We start from the raw sequence: 20,118 nt of genomic DNA on the forward strand, positions 1-20,118 counted from the left end.
GCAAATCGAAGATACATTTAACATAATCATTTAACACTTCAATGTTTAGATATTTCTTTACAATTTCATATGATAATAAAATAAAAACACAATTGCTAATTGTCAGTCTGATTTACCCTTGCAGGTATGGCAGGTATGTCAAAGTTATGAAAGCATTAATCCAGGGTCACCCGTCCTCTGTACCTCTTACAGAAAAACCAGTTTATAGGATTCTTACTGCATAACCATCCCAGCTGGACCTTGGGATTTTACACATTTTATGCCTTAAGAAGTTGTTACACTGTTTCCCAGAGTGATACACTGTTGAGAACTATACCTTTGCAAGATACTCCTTTAGAGGTTTCTCACCTTCTTCCTGAGGCCAAATCACCTCTCCTTTCTTTGTGCTGCTACGGACCCATCACAGCTATTTTCTTTCTTCCAGTTTACTAGAAGCTTATATTCTTATGCTTTCAGTTTCTTTAGTTATTTGAATGTTTGGCTTGACAGGTGATGTCTTTCAGTCAGGAACAAATGAAAATACATATTTTAGACAATGGTTTTATTTTAGACTATAATTTTGCAGAATATTATTATTATTTCTAATTGTTCTGTGATGTCAGATTCATCTGATTTCAAGTCAGGATTATGCCATTTCTCTTTAAGGTTAGATTTGGGTAAATTTCCATTTCTTATGTATTTTGTAATGTGAGCTTATAATTTACATTAATTAATTTTCATTTCTTATGTAATTATAATTTACGTTATAAAACCTGTATAATTTTATAGTTTTCTTGAACACTCACAAGGGAATAAGGATAAAGGTGGCAAGGAACTGGTCAGTAAAATATTTGCCCATTACTGATTGTTTTAGCATCTATGTATTAGTTTGGATAAATTGTATTTTATCTTTATGAGGAGAATAGAGAAAATTATTCTCTATTATGACAATTATAAGAATTGATGGTATAAGAAATATCCTTGTTAAAACATATAAAAATAAAAAAAAATTACAAGCTCCTTCTTTAAATTAGCTATGAACATGTATTCAGTTGCATATGTGCTGTGCACACGTAGATGGATGTTGTAACTAACCATACACTTTTGATTTTGGTGATTTTTGGTTTCTTTCCTTGTGTGTCTGGATTTTATATCTGCACCTTGCACTTCATTCAGACTCTTCTTGGGTGCAGTTGTTTTGCACTTTTACAAATGATCTGATTCGCTGTAAAGTACAAGGCTTGCTATCAATTTTTTGAGCAAGGAGTTTAATGTGGGAGTCCAGAATAGTACTCAGAAAGAGTTACTTTAATATACATATTATGCAGATAGAGGGGCTGAGATAAATTAGAAGTTACTAAATAATACAGCACCCATTTATTTATTTTTTAAATAATTTTCACTATCTCTGGTCATTCTCAGGTTCCAATGAGATAAATATTTTAGTGTGCTGGGATGTCTATCAGTGCCTGAATTTTGAGACTGATTCAACTTGACCAGTTATTAGTCTTGTGTTTTTAGGTGGGTCCTAACTTCTTTGAGGTTGTGTCTTCATCAGGTGGTTATGAAAGATAAAATAATTTATGTAAAATGTGATTTGTCAATCTCAAAACACTGCATAACTTTATTTTGTTGCAGCAGCTGCTGTTATTTTAACCACACTGGGTTAAATTCTGTACTTTTCAACTTCAAATACAAACATTTCAGTTGTATAAATAGTTGAGGAATAGACAGAAAGGGAGATATAGGGGTTGGGTGGTTAGAAAGAAGGAGTGGGAAGTTATAGATGCTGAAAAAAGATAGGTTAGAAATAAGGATTGTTGACACAGATATATAGATTGTAAATGTGTGATTCAAAACTCAGGAACAATTATCTCTAGCAGGTTTTCACTCCCTACCCACCTCCCTCCTTCCCTGGACATGGCAGAATCAAATTAAGCAAACCAATAACCAGCATCATCTTTTTTTTCTTATTCAAGATCCTTTGGGTTTAATTTCAAATATGAGAAATCTTAAAATTCATAGTCTTTTTGGCTTTTACTGTAGTAAGTTCTCAAGTTGCATAGAGCTGCGGTTCCATGGTGACTGTGCATCTATTTATAGTTGTTCACTTTAGATGAACTTAAAATGGTTAAGAAAAAAAGTGACTTGCTTCAGGAAATCAAGGGCATGTACTTGTGAGCGTCCCTGGAGCCTGAAAATTTCTAAGTCATTTATCAATTTGAAAATATCTGGAACTAGGTATAAAAGTGCTTATTTGTACAAATTAAAAGATGTTTGAATCTTTGCAAGGACAAATTCTAATGAGAAGACTTACAAATAAAATTTTGGCTTACATAATATGTAAAATGTGTCGACTCATTTCAGGCCCACAAATAATAGATTTATAATTAACCCTCTATAATTTGCTAATGGTGCTAAGCAAAATAGTAGAGGATTAAGGATACTGATAATACATTACAAAGAAATTAGAAAAATATTAAAATTAAACTTAAATTGAAAAAAATTGTCATAGTAAATAATTTATGCAAAATGTTACAAAATCTGGGATGCTAAATAGCTAATATAAGTACTGTGACATTTAGCTTAATTTAAATCAGCAATAGTTTGTGCCCACCAAAATTTTGCGTGTTTTTCTTCCTTTGTATATTTTGAATAAAAATATGGTCTACATTTTTAATGTTCATTCTTCTTGAAATTGCTCTTAAATCTGCCATAGTAATGTCTGCATAAAAATAGATTTTTTGTAGTATAATTTCTCTGGAAAAATGAAAAGTTAGAAGTTTGACATTGGCTTTCACAAATTCTTTTTTTCATTGTGTTGCCTATTAGATAGACATATTTTCAACGTGTTCATAACGGCAGGAATATTAAATAACAACATAAAAAGTACTGCTGGTGCAACAGAAATTGAAACATAGGTTTATATTAAAAAACACACAAAAGATTGTGTGAATACCGCTGATAACAATATTTTCAAACAATAACCTGGATCAAACAAACAAGAAGTTATTTACTTCAGCCTCTGAGATGTCAGGTTTTTATCATTTGATTTGAATTTACTTTAGAATACATTCACATAACATATGATCTGGGGTGGTTTCAGAAGTATTCTGGGTAATTTTTATTTTTTTTGGATAATTTGGAGGCAAATCATATTATGGATGGAAAAATTAAACAAATGAAGATGTTTGCAATCTACTTGAGTGATAAATCTCATCACCATCGCTCATATTTATATTGAATGAGCTGTAGATATTTCAAGTTCTCCCCCAGGAGCCAAAATTAATGTAGCACACAAAGCGAAAATTTTTAGATATTTCCTTTGAGATCGTCCCAAAATATAGTCTCACAGTTCTACGTGAGACTTTGTCTGTATAACCAGGTACATTTTGCACTGACTGATAGTTATTTTTAGGTAAACCGCTTTGGGTTAATTAGGAGAAAAATTGCTACTGTACAGTTAGAATGCTCTATCCTCCCACCTTGGCCTGAAAATAATGAGATGTAACAAAAGTTTTTCTTTGTCACTGGCAGCTGTACCTTTTAAGTGTATTAAAGTCTGTTGCTGTGGTTACTGCCTTTGTTTCTAGTGATGCTTTGTCCATGCTTCCTCCAACCCTTAACAATGAGTTACTCAAAAGAATGAAATAATGAGTCATTCATTCAGAAATATGTTGTTAAAACATCCCTCTTTATCATTACATTTCACTGCTTAGAAACTAGGCTGTAATTCAAGGCAACAGTTAAGTCTGAGAAGTGTTAAAAAAAAATCTTTGATTTTTTTTTTTCATTTATAAGAAAAAACCTGTCTATGTAATTGAAGAACTTCTTACAAGTCTCAACAATTAAACCCTTTTTGGTTAATGTATTATTTCTGGAACAAGTAGATAAAATTCTACGCAGTAAGCATGATAAAAATCGTGCATGTTTTGCACAGCACAGAATTTTAGAGTCAAGGTTTCTGGGCACAAAAGCAGTAACAAAACAGTCCCTACAAAACTGAATAACTGAAGAACACAAGAAATCATTTTGTTAATTTAAAATTTTAGAAACTGAAATGTGTAAAGTTTGTAAAGTAAAATGTAATTAAATATGGTACTGTACATACCGGTTGTTCCTATAATTGAAACTTTACAATATGAAAAATACATTAGCTCTGTACAGTTTTTACAGGTAGGTAGGATGAGTTTGAGTTTTGAAAAAAAAGATTTCTTTTTCCTTTTCCAGGGTCATACTCTGTTTAAGTCAAAAAATACTGCACAACTTAGCTAATTACAAAGTGTAGACTTAAAACAATTCATGTCTTCTTTATTTCATGAATCAAATCTTGGATTTTTGTTTATTTAAACAGGGGATTTGTTTTGCTTTGCTTTGAGAGTCCACAATGAACAAATCTTCCTCATTTTGTCCTTGAGATTACAGTGTGGTGGCCACGCTGGGCTACCACTGAGCTCAGTCAAGCCAGCTGCTGTTTATGGTCACTGATTCGGCCAGCTGTTGTGATTGTGCTCAGGTCCAGCTCAGTCTCTAGATGTGTTTCCATCGTATCTTCCTGTGCATTCGTGTCAAAGGATTTATGAGAGAGGAGTTCATGATGCACCCCACAGTAACTTATTGTGGGCTGGTCGTATGCCAGAAAGGTCGACACATTCATTGATAAAGGTATCTGGGAAAAAAATGACATGAGAAAAGTCAGTTATAGACATACATTCATCTTTTAGGCAAGATTTGGTTACTGCTCAGTGCTGAACTGAATAAGCTCTACCTTCGCGTCAGTCACTCCTGTGTTTCTGTCATTGTTCTGATGCCCTTCATTCTCATACTAGTAAGCATGAAGCAACAATTTTACAGCCTGAAAAGAAGCAGCTCAATCCTTAGGTTCTGAAAATGCTAGTTTATTTTGGAAAATGCTTTTCCTTCACTGTGTTGAAATTGCGGTTTTAGAACTAGTAAAACTATTACTTGGTCCTGTATAAAATTGGAGTACAATAGAAGAATGGTTCTTAAATTTGATCTTGCATGAAATTCACCTCCCCTTCTTCAGCTCTAACTTCTGCTAGCCCCCCAACCCCATCATTTCTCATTCATTAAGTCCAAGGTGGGGCCTGGAATGTACATTTCTTACACATTTGTATATGATACTGGTGCTGTTGAAAATAATTGCCTAGGTGAGTCATTTTGACTCTTTTTACCTAATAACTTCTTAATGTTTATTTCACCATAAGAATCATTTGCAACATTATTGTCTGTAGCCTATTTTGTATATCTAAAAATTAGGACTCTAGAACTCCTAGGAAAAATCTATAGCCCTAAGGAAGTTTGAAGGAACCACTGACATATATGTGGAAGGGACTCCTTTGCTAATTGTGGCTTAGTGAAATTATGCAAGACCAAAAGAGCTGAAGAACAAAGCAAGAGTAGAGTGACCTTTAGGAGTAGACCTGAAACATGTTAGAGACAAAAGCAAAGCCTGAAATGTCGAAGCGTAGAGATTATTCCCATTTTTTTAAAATAAGATTACAACTTGTTCTACAAAGTAGATGATTGAGGAAACTTCAACTCTGATATTTGTTTAATATCTTAATTGGTGAGTCATATTTTTTTAAGATTTATTTATGCATACAGAACTGGGGTACAGGCCAGAGGTATAGGGGGCAGTGAAAGTATTCACCAGAGATAGAGTGGGAGCACAACAGGCCAAATGACCAAGAACACTGCCGAGGGGAGCAGTGGGTGGGTCCGGAGAGGTCTGCCACACCATATGGGTCACCTTCGGGGGCAGGATCAAACTCATGCTGAAGTGGCTTTAGCTTCATAGAGCTGTGCTTTAAGCTGTTGCACCCCCAGGGAGAGCCTAAATATTAATTCATTTTTTAAATTTTCCTAATTACTAATTCATTTATAAAATTTCCTTGGATAAAAACTTCTGCCAATCCTCTTTAGTGAGTGGATAAAATATATTCTGTTTGAGTGCATGAAATTAAATTGAGTACATGATCCTCAGCTGATATTAAAATCTCAAACTAAAATCAATAGAATGTCTCAGTTTTATTATTTTATCAACTCCTTTACTTTCTTTATTGCTTTTCTCCATGGGTATTCCCTCCTTTGCCTTTTCTCATTCTAGCCGTACAATTCTATCTATATTTGTTGTTTCCTAAATTGGTTGAACAGATATTTCTTACTCAATAGAAGTACTCAATCCTTTGAAGATTATTATTATTATTTTAAATGTTAATATTTCAGTGTATCAAATTTATAGGGCTTACACCTTAGAGAAATAAGTATAACCCAGTTTCTTATATTAAGATCCTGAGTAACTCTTCCTATGTATGTGGATTTTTTTCATTGGAAGGCATGCAGCTATTAGTGCTCATTTAAAATAGGAAGACCTTTTGTTACAGATGTAATAAGTTATATAACTTTCCTAAAGTAATTGTGCAGCATGAATAGATTTGACTTATAGGATAGAATGAAAATAGAACTATTACTATGTCCAGGAGTTTTACATTACTGTCTGGGAAATCCAAACTATGAGTCATATATCTGTAGGATTTTATTTATTCTTGTTATTTATCATTAAAAACTTCATAGCTTACTTGGAATTAACTCTACTGTGAATAATTTATAATATCTCTGGTCACAATTTATGAACTATAATAAATTGTGATTCGTCTATTCTATGTATGTGTGTGTTTGTACACACACTTTTCTGCTTGATGAGGTATATAAAGGCTGCTGGTACCCAGAGTGAAGTTTCTAATTTGAATCATATCAATTAAGTAGATAACTCTTGTTATTTATTAAAAATTCTTTAGAGAGGTTTTGGATATATCTTATTTTAAGACAGTGCTTATACTTTTTCAGTGAGGATGTGTAATGTGTACTTTCCCTTGCAATTGATGATGAGTCTTAAAGTTGATGACATCCTAATATAAAGAGCATAAAAGAATGATATATATCCATAGTAGAAGTGAACATCAGTGATATTGGCCTAGGCAACAACTTTCCAGTGCTTGACTGAATTTGAGGGATGTTTCTTTCATATATGAAAAATTTAAAAAGTTAGATGAATAAAAGTAACTTCTTAATTGCCTTTTTCCTATTCATAAGTGATATTTGCATTTTTGCTTTTGAAAAGAAACAATAACTTTCATTCTCAATTTGTGACTAAGTATAAATGGTCATTTTTTTAACTTTATGTTGACTTTATAAATAATATCTCCATTATCTTTACACAAATATGTTCTATATATGAACATGCATATACACTACTCATATCCTAATCAGTTGGTTCCAAATCATTTTAAGAGCTCTTCTGTTGGACAGCTCCAATCCTCAAAAAAGATGAAAATCCATTTTTAAAAGGAGGGTATAAAGACTGTTTTCCCTCTTGCCATTGTAAAGCACAGAAATTGTCATTATTTCTGAATAGATTTTAATTGCAAATATTTCTACTGATTATTTTTGAGCAGATTGCCCATGCTGTACCACATACTTTTTTTTCCTGTACCACATTTTATAAGGGCAATCCTCCATTCTTATAAGACCAAATGTTATCTAACTTTTTGTAACCATTGTGAAAGAATCAGACTGACGTGATTGACAAAAGAATTAATTTTTGAGATATAGCTTCTATCATTATCAAGGCATATTTTTCTTCAATTTAATTTGTAGTTAAGAGTCTTATTATGTTTTTTCTATTAGTGTTTTTCACTGACATACCCTTGAATTTTAAATGTTGGACCCTATAACTTTAAATGGCTTTCAGATGTGGAAATTATGAATCAACATCTGCATACATTAGGTTTACCACTAAAAGTCCAAATATATCCATTCCAGAGACTTATTATTTTACTTTTGCAAGTTATCTCTACCTAGTAACATATAACTAAGGAATAAATGTTACAATATTTATACAATTAGTAATATTGCTTTAATCTTTCTCTAAATTTGTCCCATACTGAGCTCAGCATCTCTGGATCCAAACCTACTCTTTTTTCCTGTGGTCTTGATTTTATTGTAGGGAACACATCAGTTAAGTCAGCTTCACCAATCTACTTTGACTCTTCTCTGTTCTTCCATATGTTCCATTATTTGCCAGTTACATTTTGATATCAGTGATATTTATCTTTCCCATGTACCTGCTTCTTCATTTATGTTACCATTCTCTTGTCTCAAAATGTCATTATCTTGCTTGATTGAATAATTGTATGTCTGGTCCTGCTATCCAGTAGAGTTGCAAATAAAACTAGACATTGTGAGTATATTTCTGAAGAAGATTAACTACATTTTTATTTAACTTAAAGTAAGAAATGTAGAAAACAGTAAATGCTTCTTTGGGTTTCTTTTTGGTCATATCTGAAGCATTGCTTTGCCTTTGGAAAACAGTAGAAGTTATAGTTCCTTGGAAATTAGTTTCCTTATATATTTTTCATATGCGCATACATGTATGTGTGTACATATCACACCACTGTCTTTAAAATTCTCAATTAAGAATCTTTAGGAATTCTGTAGTTGTCTCTCTGCCCAGTCATGTGAACAACTGCGGGCATTTGCTCCATCTCCTGGTTCACATATTCTTGAACATGAGTTTAATACTTTCCTCATTATCAAAACTATCATTCACTGAACAATTATCAGTTAGTTACCATGCTGGACACAGTGGTCTCATGTAAATCTCCAAGGCTGTTGAAGGTAAATATAATTGTTTTCACTTTGCAGTTGAGAAAACAAAAATTACAGTTTAAGTAATTAGTCTAAAATAATACCACTTAGCTGCCTATTTATCACTTATCTAACTTATGCAGGCTTTGGAGGCTAGAGAGCTAAACAAAATATAATGTGTCTGATACTGTTTGCATACCATTTCCCAATCTGGATCTTATTTCCAAAAGAGTGAACCCTATGATTTCCTATGCTAATCCATAGCTTAATAGCACTGCATTGCTCATTGGGTTCTCAGGAACAAACAAGCATACATACAGTTTATCAGGGATTCATGATCTGGGTAGATGATGACAGCTCCAAATCTGAGCTGCTTCTTATTAAAGTCATTTTGGCCAATACAATGGGTAAGGAAAATAATCTAATCTGAAGAACATTCTGGAAAGGGGAAGAAAGATATTTAACTGTGGGCACTCTATGCGCCCGTGCTATAGGATTTGTGAGGCGAACGTGATAATCACTACATTACGGAAACGCCACTGTGCTGTAGGATTTGAAAGGAACCCTCCTGCATGGCTTCCCTAAGACAATGACCCATATCAGGAAGTAGGCAGGCTCACCTATGTAGCTATTGACTGGTGGTGTGAGTGTGGTCTGAGGTGGTCTGGAAGTAGCTCAGAAATTATATCAAGTACCTGCACAGGAAGTCCACCCTGTGTATCTGGACAGGCCCTCTCCACTCCATAAAAAATGAGGGCCTTTTGTCTCACCTGCACCACCATGTACATGTACCTCCTCTCGTCATGTATTAGTCATGCTGTTCATTACTTCTAGACAGGGCATGATTGCTGCTTGTTGTATAACTGAGAACTTGCCTTGCAAATCTACCCTCTGACTGATCCTTTAGGGTATCCCAGGGGTACACTTGGCACATTCCCGACCCAACAGCTTATATATATATATATATATACTCTAGGATACAAACATGCATAAATTGCTTATGGAGACATATAAGCTAAGTTTCTTTATTGACTTGGAAATTAGTTAAAATCATTTCAATTCCATGATATTAACTTTTCTTTTTAACAACACATGCAAACAGTTATTATGTTTCATATCAAATGATACTTATTTTGATTTCTTTCTGTGCTGGGGGACAGCAGGATTTAACAAATGGAGAAACATTAAAAAAAAGACATAATTTCTGTTCCTTGTCAAGATCAAACTAAGGAGATAGCTAATTCAAGAGAGAAAAGGATGGTGATGGGTGAAGTGAGATGACAGACATTTAGTGTGTGTGAAAGAATGTGTGGTGTATATACAATACACTCATACATATAGAGCCGATCCCTGAATAATGCCATTTTGTTTGATAGCATTTTATTATATTGTTTATGAATAAAATCCATACATTGGAGGGGTTCCTGTACATGTAAAGATTTTGCATATTTCCCTTTCTGCATGTGCCTTCTCCAGGTACTTGGGTTTCTGCCACATGGCAAAGATGTGTACATTAAGTAAACTGATGTGTCCAAATAGTTTCTGCATGATTGAGTAACTGTGTGTGTGTGTTACTGTGCCAGTGATAGAACAGTATCCTGTACAGAGTTGGTTTCTTCCTTGTTCCTGGGCTGCCAGGCTAGGCTCTGTCACCTGAGATCTAGAACTGGAAGAAGTGAATTGGAAAAGGAATGAATGAATGGATACAGCAAATCGTTTATTATGGTGAAGGTGTTTTGAGTCTATAATTAGAAGTTTAATGGTGTTTTTGTGACCTGAAATATGCCATAGGAAATTGATTCTTATGTATATCAAACCAACCATGGAAAATTCCTTTGTTTATATGTCATTTTTGTTGAAATCAGTTTTCCAGACCTATGGGTGATCAGAAAATATATATATATATGTGTGTGTGTGTATATATATATATATGATGTATATGTGTACATTAGCCAATGTGTATATACACAATATATTTTTATGTCATGTAAGACACTGTATAGACATACATGTGATTGAGACAGTTATTAGTCAGGCAAAGCCCAGTCCATATATTTTTGTAGTTTGTTCTTGTATATGTATGTGTGTGGTGTATGTATGTGTGTTTGATCAATCTTTTGAAACTGGGACATGAATCTTACATGCACTTTGGGATACAGATGTGTATAAAACATATATATATATATATATATACACTGTACTCTGATTGACTGATTCTAACAAATATAGTACTCATTCATGTGGGGCATAAACTAGTCATTTTTCTTGTTTGAAAATAATGTTCTTTCACTATTGATGAGCAGTGATTCAGTATTTACATTTATAGACTGATGCCTAGAGATAATATATTTTACTTACTTGGAAACTGATTTGTTTGAAGAGCAATCTATCTCTTGGAACTCTTTAGCTTTCTAATGGTTAGTTTGTGTGAGTACAACAGACTATTGGATCATTAATTCTTAATTATCTTGATTCTACTAGTAATTTATTTAAAGAAACATTCTCAAGAAGTAATTAAGAACCTGAATTTATGTGCTGTTACCTTTAAACTTAAAAAATGCCTTGAAAATATTAAATAAACTTTAACATTTTTTAATGCAGTCTGCATCTTAATATTCAATTTTGGAAATTGTGTAGGTACTAATTTTCCATTCAAAATAACAACTTATAAGATCACAATATAGCATATTAAGGCAGAAACTATTGGGTTGTCAAAAAGTCATGATGCATTTTGCTTGAAAAACAGCAAAACTAGGTCTCCCTGTGGCACAAGGGTTAAAGCACAGCACTGCAAGCTAGCCACTGCTGCTTCAGTTAAGTGTGAGTTCAATCCCCGGCCCTGGAGGTGATCCACATGGCGCAGCAGACCTCTCCTGTCTTGCCTGCTGCTCCCCTCAGCAATGTACTTCATCAATCTGCCTGTTCTGCTCCCTACTCTGTCTCTGGTGAATCTTCTCACCACCCCTACACTTCTGGCCTGTACCCTAGTTCTGTATGCATAAATAAATAAATCTTTAAAAGACTTTTCCAACAAGCCAATAAATATGATTTTTGAAAATTTAAAGTATCTTTAAATTGAAAATGTGAAAATGTTCTACAAAACATTGTTTGTAGAAGGATAACTATTGTTGTGACTTTAGTGTACAAAGTACATTAAAATGAATTCCTACAAAGTGAAATCATAACGTGAAAAAAAGAAAGAAAGAAACAGAGTTGAAGGGCCATACTTCTTGTACCAAGATGCATTAGAGCGAAGAAAAACTTCATTTTAGGATACACGAACCCTATATCTGAGATGATCTAAGTCTTTCCTCCACGTACTAACCAGGGCTGACCCTGCTCACTTACCAAGGTCAGAACTTTTGGGGCTGTATGGCCATAAGATATCCTGTTATAGCCTAACAATGACAACGCCATATGAATCTGGTATGAAAGTGGAGGGCTGAAATGAATTTTCAAAATTCCATGCTAGTGATGAAAAATTAAACTACATTATTATGTTTTAGATCCTTTATTTTAAAGATTTAAAAATTATTTAAACAGTTTATATATTATATAATGTATTATTTGTTGACATGATATATATGAAGCTTCAGGGCCCTCCTTGGTGGTGGTGCAAAGGTTGAAGTGTAACACCGTGAAGCTACTTCAGTGTGAGTTCGATCTCCAGCCAGAGAGGTCACCCACATGGCGTGGCAGACCAATCTCTCCCGCTATTCCCTTCAGCAGTGTACTTCTTGATCTGTCTGTTCTGCTCCCTACTCTATTTTTGATGAATGCTGTCACTAGCCCTGCTCCGATGTACCTCAGTTTAAATAAATAAATAGATAACTAACTAAATAAAACTTTAACAACTGTATGAAACATTAAAAAACAAAATTAAAAATAAAATCTTCATTTAGTGAATTCTCTCCTATAAATTTTAGAATGTTATGTATGTGCTATGCCCTTTCATACTTTGTAAACTCTTTAGTAGTCCCTAGAAATATGCCCCATGATCTCCAAGAGCTTGGTACACCTGCCAAATTAGCTTTCCCAGTAATGGACTCAGCCCTGGATCCTTCTGCATTAACCTCCTCCTTTTTTTGTACTGCTAGTAAAAAGGGATGTTTCTTTTTTACTGAGGCAAAGCAAAATGCCCCAAACTGTTTTCATTTACATGCAAATCTTTTTGCACAGTCCAATGCCTGCTAAATTGGCACTGTTGCCAGGTAAAGTTGATGAACCCCGAATTGAGAGTATGGCTCCAAGGCCCCACTAATCTTGATGCTATGTTTCCAAATCTGTTTCTTCATATTGTGTGAGGAGGTGCGGTTGCTAATTATTTTGAAAACTATCTTATTTTTTCTAGAAATTGCAGCTACAGTAATATTCAAAAATCTTATAATGTTACTACAGTCTTAACAGATACTTTAAATCTAGGTTTGCATAAAGCTGGGAGAATTAAGCTGGGAGTAATTAAGAACCTGAATTATATTAACCAGTAAAAAAATAAGTATTTGGTATTACTATAGAAATAGCCTGTGAGAACAATTCTTTGTATCTATGACTGACATGTCATTATAAGTCTCATTATAAGTCCCATAGATTGTTCTGCATGGAATTTCCCTACCACTGGAGTCCCCTGTCATGGCTTCTGATACCCTATTTGGATTCCAACTAGTTTTTTATTCTCTGCTTTTTTTTTTTGTAAGTATTATTCACACAGAACAGAGATACAAGTCAGAGATGCAGGTGCAGTAAGAAGATTTAACAGAAGCAGAATGGGAACAGAATAGGCAGATCAACGTAGTACCCTGCGAGGTGAACAGCAGGTGAGACAGAAGAGGTCTGATGTGCCATGTAGGTCACCTCCGGGGTCAGGGATCAAACTTGACTGAAGCAGCTGTGACTAGCTTGCTGTGCTGCATTTTTTAAAAATATAATATAATAGTTTATTTTTACATCATTTTATACATTTTTTCCCCATCTCAATTTGTAATCCCCGTGGGTTTCCCATCGCCATCACCATGTGCCATTACCATGTGCCACCACCATAGTCCAGTACACTTCCCTCCCCTTACCGTTTGTGATCCCATTCCCCACTCCACCCGCACAAAATGTCTCTGGTATATGACTGTTCATTATTCTTATTATTTTCTTGCCTGGTCCATTATACTCCTGCTATGAGTGAAACCATCTGGTATTTTTCTTTATCTTTCTGGTTTATCTCACTAAACATGATCTTTTCCAGCTCCATCCAAGGTGCTGCAAAAGACATGTGTTTCTTTTTTTCTTTCTTTCTTTCTTTTTTTTTTGTTGCTGAGTAATACTCCATTGTGTATATGTACCACATCTTTTTAATCCAGTCATCTGCTTTTGGGCATTTGAGCTGCTTTCATGTTTTTCCAGTTGTAAATAAAGAAGCAATAAACATGGGGGGAGGTGCAGGAATCAGTGTTTTTGTGTCTTTTGGGTAGATACCTAGGAGTAGGATTGCTGGGTTATAGGGAAGCTCCATGTTAAGCAGTTTGAGGAATGCTGTGCTGCATTTTAACCCATTGCACTATCAGAGAGAACCTTCTCCACTATCATATCATAGTTTTAGTGTTCTTTATAAAACCTAGTCTGCATTTATGACATACGATCTAGAAGCGTATCTTTTTCTGGCAGGATTTTGATATCACAATATTAAGATTTCTCTTTCCTGCCTAGGACTCAGAGGGCAGCACTCCAGATTCATTGAAACCTGTAGTAGTTATCATCCCATCAAATAGGCTTTCAAATAATATGACAGTTTACTGATTAGTATTGGGCTTCTCTGCAAATTTATTGTTAGTTGATATTTTGGTTGAAATTATATTTGAACTAATTGGAAAGATATAGATCTGCTAAGTTGCATAAAAGTTCTGCACTTGGAGATTTCAATTAACACTACCTTTATGATAAACCCTTAAATGTGTCTGTTTCTGTGAGGACCAACCCCTGCTATGAATTTCTTTAGAATGTATCTATACATAAGTTACATTGTGTGTCAATCTTTTATTTTTTTAATAATAGTTTATTTTTTACATCATTGTGTGCCTTTTTCCATGTCAGTTGTAATCTCTGTGGGCTTCCCATCATCAATCACCCACGTGCTATCACTATAGTTGTATGTTATTTTTACCCATTCATCCTCCACCCACTCATTCATCCATTGATTCATCCACTGATCCATCCATCCATAAATTATTGTATACTCTTGGAAACCTGAGTGAACATAACCAGTACTCTGGTCTCACAATCAATGAACTGTAGAACACTTTTTCCTTGGTAGATATAAGTGTGTGCAGAATATGACAGGAGTTGGAGGAAGATCTCCTGCCTTTTCCATGAGGCAGTTTGTGAATGACAGCATGTTTGAGTTGGACTCTTTGGCCTTATTTATATATCACCATTGTTTCATCTATAGTACCATCTGAATTGTAAATTCAATAGAGAGTAAAGACTCTTCAGGTTATATGTGCTTTGGTATTGATAAAATTTTGAAAATTTCCTGGTAGGGGAAAGATTGGCAGGGACCAGAATTACTTTGCAAAATGTTTATATTCTTATGTCTGTAATGACAATTTCATAATGAGAGATGAGCTAATATGTTAACCTAATTGCTACTTCCACTTTTTTTATGGAACTAATATCTTTTACACAAGATAAGTTGTAATGATACAGTTTTTATTGTAATGTAGCAAAAACAATTCTTGATGACATTTAAGTAAAGAGCAACTTCTAAGAGGAATTATTACATGTAGATTATATGAGAGATGATTATCATTAGACTGATTGAAGGGAACATTGGAGATGGGGGTTTCTAGTTCTTTTCATTATCTATTATTTCATTTGATTTTAGTATTTCTCTTTTTGGTCAAGTTACTTGTAGCATTTACAAACTATCAACTTCAAGGCTTAATTTTGTTATTTTGCTGCATAAAATATAGTACAACTTTTATTTCTTAGTAATACTCAGCAAGCTAAATGGTGTGTTTTGATCACTGTGATGAAATCAATTAAAAAAATTATGTCAATAATCTTCTCAACTGTGACTTTAATAAAACAAAAGCTGAACTATTTTAATTATTGACCTTGTTTCATTGACAATACAGATTTGGTTTCAACTCGTTTCAATGTAAATATCATATGAAATTTAAATACTTTAGGCCATATTTGGATATTGAAAAGCTTAATTCTTTTAAAAAATAAACAAACTGAAATCTAAACTTGCTTAACAATCTTTGTTATCATCAAGATACTCAGACAATAGGTTTTAGCTCCCTTTATCATGACTGGATAGTAACATTATAAAAGGTACAAATACAAAATGATGATACAATTTTATACAAGAACTTTTATTGTTGGTTATGTTTTATAATTTATACTGCTCATTAGTGATCTGAATAACACAAGATCAGTAATAAGGATGAACCTTAATTTATACACACATACTTCATGTAAGTTGTCCATAGGATATCAATTTTGGTATAGAAATACAGATTAAATTTTAATTTAATATATCTTTAATAGCTTGTGTTCACTTCTCAGACTTCGCTTTAAAATCCATTAATGATATACGGATAGCTTCTGAGATAATAGATTTAAGTCTAGTATGATTTTTAAATTTTGTATAATTTAAAATATACATTGTATGAAATCATATTTTTTAATGTAACCATTGTATTTATACACACCCACAAGTTAGTAATGGTTAGTGACTTTTTTCCCCAATAGGAGTGTCTGGGTAATCTCTTCTGATTCCTCTTTCTTACATATAAGACAAAGACAAAAATGTAATAGAGAGAGGACAGATTGCCTACTCTACTTGATCTTCTATCATTACAGAATGTGAATAATTAAAAATTAATAGGTACTCTTGAAACCACTTACAAATATAGATGCAGAGAGAATGATTTCAATGGGTAATATTTTGTACTTGTTTACAGGGAAAAATGGAGCTCCTGACCTCACATTCTCCTTGAGAAATTTTATAAAAACACGGCACCTTTTCTTTGGGCTGGCATTTACTTTGGGAAATGATTCATTATATTCCCAACTGAATTTACAATGTGTCTCTTAATAGATCACTGATAAGAATTTTCTTACCCTTTATTTTTGTTCTTTATTCTTTTTACATTCATTTTTATTTGTTCAGTTACTTGCATTTTTTAAGATGTATTTACTTATGTTTACAGAACTGGGGTATAGGCCAGAGATGTGGTGAGTGAGAAGATTCACCAGAGACAGAGTGAGGAACAGAACAGGCAGATGTACTGAAATACACTGCCAAGGGGAGCAGTGGGCAGGTCAGGAGAGGTCTGTCAGGGCAGGTCAGCTCCCTGGCTGGGGATAGAACTCATGCTACAGTGGCTTCAGAAAGCTTCATAATGTGGTGTTTTAACCCATTGTGCCACCAGGGAGAGCCCCTCAATTATGAGCATTTTAATAAAATATTTGAAAATTTAGAGGTAAATCAAACTCTTTAAAATATGTAACAGGAACTATCCAAAATGCCTATGTAAAAAGGTAATGATGACTGGATTACTTATTTTTAATGTTAATGTTTTATATATATATGTGGATATAAAATTGAGACCCATTTAAATGATCAGGTAGGAGGAAATCTGCATAGTTGTTTAACTAGTGTGCTAATGTTGAGCAGTGCTCATTATCAAGAATCTGAGTCATGTAGACTTTAGCTTCTTCTGAAGGGGACCTAAAGATAAAAAATTTAAGTACAGAGAATTTATAAAAAATAAAATATCACATAACTAGAAAGTGATTAAAATTCTGAGGACATTGTTGAAATGTTCTGTTGACATACACAAGGAAAAAGTAATGCAGTGGGATATGGTGATGCTTCTTTAGGGGTGAGGGTGGCAAGGAAATTATGACTGCCATTTAGCACTGAGATGACATTTCCTACATGGTGACCCTGTGAAGAACATTGACAAAAAACTTGAATCTGTTTGCTAAACCTGATATTTATTGATTGCTCCTCACAGTGTATTCAATGAAAAGGCAGCTGTGTGGTTTCAACTTGTGTCATGAAGCTGAGACTATATCTTAGCCTTTCCTTTTACCCTAGGACTGTTTCAACATGGTTTTGAAGGAAGGAAGAATGTTTCTCTAATAAATTAGATAGCTCCTGTGGGTATTTAAGGCGATTTAAAGTTCAAGAAATTTAATATTGCAAAAGTCTTTATGAGCCTCCTTAGTGTTCCCTTGTTCACAATCGCCCCTACTGACCTGTAGGTATGCACCTGCTTTATTGTCGAATGCACAGGTGTCTTCTGTTGAAATGCATAGATCACAGCAGAAATGTCTGCCTGGGTCAGCGATCTAGTTATGCTTGTACTCATGAGCATTTAGTTAATATAGTAGGTGAATGGCTGCTACACATCAAAATCTGTCCAGTGTCTTGATTCGTCATATCATGGTCCATTTGTGGTCTGCCAGGGAGGTGCCTTCATCACTCCAGGGCTGAGAGCTGATCTGTAAGCTCTCTTTCAACCTTTAAATTCTTCAATTTCTTCTCTGCTGATACCAAATAAAAACTTGATTTTTTTTTTCTTTTTTGAAATACTATATTTTGTGGGGGGATAAAAAGCCCTCCTTCCTAGAACTAATATATCCCCACCTCATTCTTTCAGGGATTTTTTTTTAATCCTTTAGGTCCTCTGAGTTATTCATAGATGCATAGGACACTAAGAGGCCTCTGAAATAATTGAGAATTTGAGAGGAAAGAAAGGATTCTCAGGGCCCTCCTTGGTGGCCCAGCGGGTTAAAGCACAGCACTAAGAAGCTTAAGCCACTTCTGCATGAGTTCGATCCCCGCCTGCCCCGGAGGAGATCCACATGGCGCGGCAGACCTCTCCTGACCCACCCGCTGCTCCCCTTAGCAGTGTACTTCGTGAATCTGCCTGTTCTGCTCTCCACTCTATCTCTGGTGAATCCTCTCACCCTCCACGTCTCTGGCCTATACTCCAGTTCTGTATAAATAAATAAACAAACAAACAAACAAAACAAACAAACAAATAAATAAATCTTAAAAAAAAAAAAAAGGATTCTCAACTTCATTGTGCAGTAAATGCATTTCTAGAGATGAAGGCCTTGAGTGTAGCCCTTTCAAAATCTGCTCGGGGGTTTAGGGTTTTAAATTTATGCCATGAGTGATATTGATTAAGCATTTTCTACCTCACCCATTAGCTCTCCCTTCTGTTCAGTGCTGTAGTGAAATCACAATTTGGTCCATGGAAATCACTGAGGCAATAAATCCTGCACTTATGACTTAAATGCTTTATTGAGAAGAGAACACAGATGGACTATAAGGGAGCAAGCAGTTGTTCAAACCAACTAATATCTTTGATAATTAATAAATGTAACAGGGGACATGAACAGCAAATGAAAGAGTAACTGATATAATTTCTAACTAAAATGCAGTGTAAAACTTCTTTGGTTCATAATTAAAAAAAAAATCACTCCTTAGCATTGAAAGAAAACCTTTTACTCCTTGAAACTGCAGACTGCAATCTCAGTGACATTGTAATGGGAAAAGGATTTATAAACTCCGTAACTCCATATCATCTGCAGTCAGTTTGGGTCCCACTTAACCTTTACCCAATTATTTCTATTTATTGAATACCAGTTAGGTTTCTGGACTATGCTAAGCTTGAAGAATTCAAAGGTAAAAGAATTATGGTCCTGTTTTCAATGAGCTTCTAAAATACAGGGAATAAGAATAAACCTTAACCTTTCATGGGATTATACATAGGTCTCACAGAAAGATAGGATCAGTTTTCTAGGCTGGTGTCAGAAAATGCAGTAGAGTGAAGACTGCTGCATTGAGCTTTGAAGGAAGAACAGGAAGTCAATAAGGAAACACAGGAAGACCATTCCAGACAGACACAGTGGTATTGGCTAGAACGGTTTATGTTCAAAATAGAGAAACAAATGTTGCCTATGTAGCAGTGGTGACAGTTATACATGTGGTATGAAAATACAGCAAAATGATAGGTGAGAAGTGGTGCGATCCTGAACAACAGGAAGGAATGACAGGGTCAGTTTGTAACACTAAGTGGATAATCTTGGCAAGTCAACTAACCTCTCTGTATTCATGTGAACAAAAACACAGTGTTGGTATTTGTTAAAAGGGTATAATAATGCCTGCCTACATATTTTGTTAGTACAAGAGATATTGTATGTTCATTTCCTGTAATAGTAAGTTTTCAATAAGTGAAAGAGATGATTATAATATTATTACTGATTGATTGAAGCACTCCATCATGTTGTCTCTTCTTTTTCTACATAGTTCACTGATTGTCAGTCTTGTGTAACTTTTCAATATATAGCTCAAATGAGCTGAGATGAGAGAATTAAGCATTTTTAAAGTGCTTCTGCCAACATTAATTTTTTTCCATAATTATCACTATTGCCACATTAATCTATATTTGAGATGCA

General features: G+C 34.3%; 2 protein-coding genes across 3 annotated transcripts in view; one reads left to right on the forward strand and one right to left on the reverse strand.

Moving 5' to 3' along the window:
- CTNNA3 (catenin (cadherin-associated protein), alpha 3) overlaps window positions 1-20,118 on the forward strand; it is a 1,271,003-nt gene that overhangs the window by 348,631 nt on the left and 902,254 nt on the right. The gene's annotated exons all lie outside the window — the stretch shown is intronic.
- Window positions 1-20,118, reverse strand: part of LRRTM3 (leucine rich repeat transmembrane neuronal 3) — a 157,434-nt gene that overhangs the window by 2,281 nt on the left and 135,035 nt on the right. Inside the window, exon 3 of one of the 2 annotated variants that reach the window (XR_001145363.1) lies at window positions 4,091-4,648. Coding sequence is in view for 1 of the 2 variants with exons in the window: in XM_004680852.2 (XP_004680909.1) it covers window positions 4,439-4,648 (210 nt within the window). In the remaining variant the exon portion in view is untranslated. Of the gene's footprint in view, window positions 1-2,492; window positions 4,649-20,118 lie in introns of those variants that run through there. The other variant, XM_004680852.2, reaches the window with a different exon arrangement.

Source organism: Condylura cristata, unplaced genomic scaffold, assembly GCF_000260355.1.
Source record: "Condylura cristata isolate star-nosed mole 26May11 unplaced genomic scaffold, ConCri1.0 scaffold00011, whole genome shotgun sequence".
In the NCBI taxonomy this organism is placed as follows: Eukaryota; Metazoa; Chordata; class Mammalia; order Eulipotyphla; family Talpidae; genus Condylura; species Condylura cristata.